We start from the raw sequence: 7,365 nt of genomic DNA, 5'->3' as shown, positions 1-7,365 counted from the left end.
ATATACTAAATTGAAATCAATCAAATAAATATTTATCCTCAAATATCCAAAAATATACATAATAAAATTTGGCTAATTGCACCTGAGTATTATAATTCATAAAGATATTTGGATATTTGGTAGGATACCTAAAAAAGTGCATGCAAACAAAATAAGCAATAGGATAACAATCTGGGCTCTGGTTATGAAAATATTATGAGCTATTTTCAAGGAATAAAAATCACACTTTGTCTTTTACTGTACACTTTTATAAATGTGATAACCAACTTTTCACATCTGAGATATGAGAATTATAAAGAAAAGAATATATACAAAACAAAGAATAACATCACTTACCGTAGGCAAGTTGTCACTCCTGACATAGTGAGAGATACAAGATGGTTAAGGTCACCATAAGATGGGTTCGGTAATTTTAAAGTCCTAAAGCAAATGTCATAAAGGGCTTCATTATCAATACAATATGTCTCATCTGTGTTCTCAACAAGTTGATGAACAGATAATGTAGCATTATATGGTTCAACAACTGTATCTGATACCTGAAATGATATTGAAAAATTACCAGTACTGGACACATAGAAAAGCAATGTCTTGCTAAAACTGAACTGTAGATTCAATAATTACTCAAAAATATATAATAAATAAAATTAAGTACAAAAAATGTTAAGCTATAAAAAATTTACTGCATACTAACAGAGTAAAAAATGTTCCAATGTTCATTTTATCCATTTGTATGCAATGAAATGTTATTTGGAATACCAGCAGTAAGTTGGGAATTGTTGTTTTTGAGACATGGTCAATAACTTCAATTGGCAAGAAAGGGAAAAATAATAAAGAAAGAAAAAATATAATTAATAAAAAAATAAGTAAGTACTATTCCTATGGATCAGCTATTAGGTTAAGAAAGAATATTGAATAAATGGAACGAAAAACAGTAGGTGGATCGAGAACTAATGTCAAAGATTTTGACTTTGAATGGTTGTAAAAATATAATATACCATTACATAGTTTACTCAACATAGTGTAAGAACTGTCAAAATCCTTAGCAATACATTGTTATTGTTTACCTTAGGTGAAGGCATAACAGAATAAGTATTCATGATCCGGTCAGGATACTCTTCTCGGATTTTGGAGATAAGTAAAGTACCTAAGCCACTTCCAGTCCCACCTCCAAGGGAATGTGTTAGTTGAAAACCCTAAAAAATATTGGTAATTAATTGTAAAAATTTATAAAAGATTCCTGCCTTATGTAGATAATTTAAGCACCTGTAAGCAATCACAATTTTCAGCTTCTTTTCTGACAACATCTAATACAGCATCAACAAGTTCTGCACCTTCTGTGTAGTGACCTTTAGCCCAGTTGTTACCTGCTCCAGACTGCCCAAAGACAAAATTATCAGGTCTAAATATCTGACCATAAGGGCCAGATCTGAGAGAATCCATTGTTCCAGGTTCCAAGTCCAACAGTACAGCCCTTGGTACATGCTTGGTTGAGTCCGACCTAGGAGCTAAACATTTACCTTCATTGTTATAAAAATGAATAATTTCCTCATGGTAGTGTAGATTTAAGTTATTCACAACAAAGTGACAAGATTTTAACCAACTAAAAATTTATTATTTGATTTAAACTTTTAAAATCATAATAATAATAATAATGTTTTATATTATTATTCAAGTTCTTGAGACTGGTATTTATCTATAAAATAAATCAAATGGTATCCTTATTAAGTCTCAACATTCTTTATTATATCATTAGTCCAACGTTTCGCCTATTCGGCCATCCTCAAGGACAATCTTAAATATAAATTCACACCTCACATCAAATTTAAAAAAAATGTTTTACAGGCTATTTTGCCCAATAATTATATATATCAATAAATTCAGGTCAAAATCACCCTAATTTTAAAAAAATGTTTTACAGGCTATTTTGCCCAGGTCATCAAACTCAAGTCAAAATCACCCTATTTTTTTTAGAACTTCATTAATTTTTAAAACTTTAACTACATAAACTTAAAACTACACTATCCACTATTAAATAAACATAGTTTGTGTAACAAATATAGTTTGTTTACCTAATAGGGGATAGTGTAGTTTTAATAAAAAATTAAAGTTTTAAAAATTAATGAAGTTCTAAAAAAAATAGGGTGATTTTGACTTGAGTTTGATGACCTGGGCAAAATAGCCTGTAAAACATTTTTTTTTTAATTTGATGTGAGGTGTGAATTTATATTTAAGATTGTCCTTGAGGATGGCCGAATTGGCCGATTTAATAAGGATACCATTTGATTTATTTAATAAATAATAATGTTGTTTAAATAATAGAAAAAAATAACAACAAACAAATAACATAAAATACAATAAATCTATCAAACACATGTAGATGACTTCTAACACACTGAAGAACCCCTTTCATTTATTTTAAGACAGGTTGTACTAGTATTTTCTGCCTTTATTAAGGACACAAACCATCTTGTGTTGCAAAACAGTCAACTTATTATTATTTTTTTTTTTTTATTTTAATGTCTTAAAATGCCATGTTAGATCCTAAACAATTGTTAAGTTATTTCATAAGTAGTAACTTAACTTTTTTGGTTAGTAAGATAATGTGTTCTTGCTAAGCAGAGCAGTATTTCCTGGGTTCAGACAAAGTTTTTAAATATCTACCATTTCCCCATGGTATTTCTCCACCACTAGTTGTGAGGTTTATTTGTTGTTTTTTAGTATGACATTGGATAATATTAATTTGAAAGGGGACAAACTTGAGAGAGCATTCTTCAAACAAAAAGTTTGTATGATTTGTAGCCCCAAATAAGCAATGAGGAAATATAAGACCCAACAATGTGGCTGGTTGTATTGAAAGTACCTCTTTATAAGAAAATAAATCCACAAAAATACCACATACTAGAACAATTACTTCTTAAAGTAATATTATTTGTGAGCAAATTCAATAGGCTTAAAAAATTTTAGATTAGCAAGTTAAAGATTTAATATACAAAAATATTCACTCCAGTGATAAAAATATGAAACAATGAAAAGTAGGGGCAGAGGTAACATAAAAAAAAAAAAAAGATAAAGAGAAAACAAATCTTGATAATAATGAATACATAATGTTAAAAAACTGCTAATAAATAAATAACTTTTATTTTGCTATGATTTAGTTAGTTTATTTTCCCAATTGTAAATATGGTACGAATTGTTATTTAGATCACTGTAAATTATTGAACTTAAATGCGGTAGAGTAAATGGCAAAATAAGTATAGAAAGTATTAATTTTTTGTTATTAGGCATAAACGTTTCTTAAAAAAATACACGTAATACAAAATACGTGCATTCGTCAACATATAGTGAAATTAATGATAGATGAATGTATCATAAAACAGTTTCCTATTATCAACGTCTTAGAATTAGCAGTTTTCACGATATTTACTAAAATAAAGTCAAAAAATGTTCATTTCTTGTTAATTCTCAAAAAGTATTAGATTTTGGAAAATTACATTTTGGGATCGAATGAACGTAAAGTGTCATTTTAGTGCTCAATGTTTAGGAAATTAACACTATTTTAAAAATTTGTTACTTTAAAAATACTAAGTACTGAGTGTAAATATTAGTTTTTCAGTTTTTTAGCAACCAATTTGTTACTTATTTTTATTTTTTAAAACCAATGTGATGATCTTTTACTCCTATGAATTTTTTTAAAAATTGATGCAACACAATATCTTTTCAGGATTTCTTAAAAAACAAATTCTCAATGGTGACCAAAAAAACTCGCATTTTTTACACGTATTTGTTCCAAGACTTTCAGTATATCAATAATGTCAAACCTATGTCAATAGGTACAAACTACGAAACTAAACATTCAAAGCCTGGCTTTGAGGGTATTAGTTACATCAAAAAACTTATATTCACTGTGTTGGAATTATGATGGAGCAAATAGCTACAGTTAAAATAATTAATATCTTACATGTTGCTTCATTGTAGTAAACACTTATTCTTTCAAGTTGTAAATCTGAAGTGCCTGCATAATGCCCTGTTACGTCTATTCCATGTTCTTCTGATATCACCTGCCAGAACTACAAAATAAAAATATTTAAAAATATCAGATTAATATACCATATTATCTTGGCATCAATCTAATGGACTACTGCTAACAACTGCTTAGTTTTACAATAACAATCTCAACATTCTTATTCTCTCTATAAAACCTATATTCTTTAAAAACATTGAGAAAGTTTGTAATAATTTGACCCATTATTAATTTGGCACATTTTGAAACTTTTGACATATTTCATTAAATTATTTATGTAGGAAGTTGTGTGTGCCTATCACTTCTAGTCTATTGCCAGTAAACAATGATCCTTACATTGTATCCCAAACCCTCCAATCCCACATCACCATCCTTGAAGAATGGTGCCAGAACTGGAGGATTAAAATAAATTCCAATAAATCACATTTACCCTTCTTCGTAAACCCATGACCTCCTCCACAGTATCCTTTAATAATACCCCACTTATTCCTGTCGAACAGATCCGTTACTTAGGACTACAACTGGACAAACGACTGACATGGAATCCTCATTCAAGACTGAAAAGACAGGAAACTGCACGTCGATTCCGACTATTACAACATTTACTAGACAAACGGTCTAAACTGCCAATCCATTACGAAAGGCTGATCTACATGACTATTATGAATGAATATTAGGCCTATCTGGACATACGGAGTTGAGCTATGGGGCTCCACTAAACCATCTAATTCCTCTCGAATCCAATCCTTACAGTCCAAAATCCTTAATGCTCCTTACTTTGTCACGAATTAAGTCATCCATCAGGACCTCAATGTCTCATATGTTGCCGATTTGGCCAGAACCAGATACCAATTTTTCCATGATAAACTTCCCAACCACCCAAATTCACTTGTTTCTAACCTGGCTTCTCCTTCATTACCTAATAATCCTCTTAGGCGTCTCAAAAAGAAGATGGTCTCGAGATCTTCTCCTCTAGAAACGTTATTGGAGTTCTATCAATGGGTCGATTCTCCACACGTTTGTATCTTGTCACTGTCACTATGTCACCTACAGCAAATTTACTTGTTGTATATCTTTTATACAGTTGTAAATCACTATAAATAAATTATGTATAAAAAAAAAGTTTTTTTGCATGCTGCTGATGACGTAATTTGAGGGAATATTTTTTTTTCTTTCTGAGTTCTTCCACAGAAACTATATTTTTTAGCCATTTGACTCAATGTTTTTTTAACACTAGGAATGTGATTTCTATTTATAATTATCAAATTTCATCTACTTATCGCCTGGTTTATTCTCTGCTATATCCCGTATAGTTATATACTATACAAGTTCAAAATAAATCTCCTGATTGAATAAGATAACAAAGTACAAGTATCATTTCTTGTTAATATTTGGATCTGAACGAAGCGTCGTTCTCTGAGTTAAATAGTTGTTAGAAATAATGATCATTGTCATATTTTTCGAATGTTAGGTAATTTGGTTTTTTAAAATCAAGCTATAAAATGAAAGAACATAGTGACTTGGTTTAAAAAAAATCATGAAATATGCAATCCACTTAAATTTTTGCCCATATACATCCCTTGTAATTTTTTAGGGTTCAATTCCACTTGAAAGTTTACTTATGAACGCTCTTTTGGTGAATATATCTTGCGGTCATACGTATACTCTATCAGATTGGTGGACTAACTACCTACAACCACCAGTTGCCTTGAAGTGAACTTTAGTATTGATTTAGCAAGAAACTAACGAGTAATCCTGAATGAGCAATTTGAAAAAAAAATAGCTTCTTCCTGAAATTCTTATCTTTATATATAGATTAAAATGTGATACGAAAAGAAATGTAAAACTGCAGAATGACAATCGAGAATTTTAGATTTTTATATTATACCATATTATAGTAATTAGAAGTATTCCGAAGAAACTAATTTCATAATGTAATATTAAAAAATTCAAACCCTCCATTTAGACAAAATTGCCTTGGCCCAATAAAGATTAATGAGTCAATCACAATAAATTGATATTAAAATTTGTATGCCAATTATTATGTTCTTGTCTCATTTTGTCTTTAGCGCCTTATTTTGATTTTATTTTATTTCTCCCCCCTCCATCAATTTTTGACCGATTATTTTTTTAATTTTTCTATATCTATTTTTTTTCAAACATATAACAATCAGTGATTTTTCTAATTGTCACCATGAAGCCCAGACTGTTGAAAACTAATAAAACGGTTGATAATTCATATTAGTGTGGACATAGCGGATGTCAATGTGTTTAATGATTTCATTCCACCATAGCCTACAAAACTGGGTTAAATCAAATATTCATCGAGGTCACATTTTTTTTTTTTTTTTTCGAATCAATAAATCGATGTGAAAACCATTGCCGAAGTCACCACTATGTTTAGCTCACAATCTTAATGAATTACTTGTTATTTTTTTCATGACATGACTTACACTTTTTATAGATGTTTAAAACTAGAATTGCCATTAAAAAAAATTAAGAAATAAAAACACAATGGTTCCTTAATCCATATATTTTTTTTCCCTTCCAGATCATTTTGGGGGTACTGTGTCCCTTTATAGTTTACTGTTTTTTTTAAACAGCAAATCATATGTGCCATAATCAAATTTATCTGCATAAATAATAAAATTTAAATTTACAAAAAAAAATAAATAAAAATAATAATAATTTTTGGACAATGAATAGGATAGTACCTCGTGCTGTATTCACTTATAAATTCCTATCTCTGATTTATATTAACAAAAACTGGTTTATAAATATTTCTTCTACCATTATAGCTTTTTTTAAATTTATTTTTATTTATTGATAAATATTACAATCTGGCACAACCTTGGGTCATGAGTAATTGTGATAATTGAACATTCATAACAAAAAATTTTAAAAATAATATAAGTAAAAAAATATATAAATAAAAAAAAAATAAATAAAATCTCTATATAAATAAAGTGAACATAATCAAACTAGGATATAGTAAAATAAATTATGTACAATGTTTACAATTTCGACCTGAGGATCCTCGAGCCCACTCTATCCCACAAGCATGATGGGTAGAGCAGGGCCCTAGGAGATCCCAACTCAGCCCTCTCACCGCGTCTCTGGTAATGAGCCAGTGGAGGCTAAGAGCGTGTGGTAAAGCCGCACTTTTATAACTACAGTTATTTACTGTAGATTTTTATCAACACTTTGTCCAATTTTGTTTTACTAAAAAAAAACCTTAAGTTTTATTGCAACAGGCTTTTGATCGAATCTGGCACCCGGGACTGCTTTACAAACTCCGTAAATTCCTACCTCCTACATACTTTCTCATCATTCGTTCCTTTCTC

General features: G+C 29.7%; 1 protein-coding gene across 2 annotated transcripts in view; it reads right to left on the bottom strand.

Annotated features, from left to right (window-relative positions):
• Nucleotides 1-7,365, bottom strand: part of LOC106692716 (tubulin beta-1 chain) — a 17,337-nt gene that overhangs the window by 6,607 nt on the left and 3,365 nt on the right. For both annotated transcript variants that reach the window (XM_014438824.3, XM_014438823.3), the window contains exons 2-5: nucleotides 3,959-4,067; nucleotides 1,264-1,505; nucleotides 1,065-1,193; nucleotides 337-536 (exon numbers count right to left, since the gene is read on the bottom strand). In XM_014438824.3, the coding sequence (XP_014294310.1) occupies nucleotides 337-536; nucleotides 1,065-1,193; nucleotides 1,264-1,505; nucleotides 3,959-4,067 (680 nt within the window). The remainder of the gene's footprint in view (nucleotides 1-336; nucleotides 537-1,064; nucleotides 1,194-1,263; nucleotides 1,506-3,958; nucleotides 4,068-7,365) is intronic.

The sequence above is a fragment of the Halyomorpha halys genome, unplaced genomic scaffold (genome assembly GCF_000696795.3).
Source record: "Halyomorpha halys isolate HHAL.00 unplaced genomic scaffold, Hhal_1.1 Scaffold68.1, whole genome shotgun sequence".
Classification (NCBI taxonomy): domain Eukaryota; kingdom Metazoa; phylum Arthropoda; class Insecta; order Hemiptera; family Pentatomidae; genus Halyomorpha; species Halyomorpha halys.
Note: the sequence above shows the minus strand (reverse complement) of the source record. Positions and strands in the feature narration are given on the sequence as shown.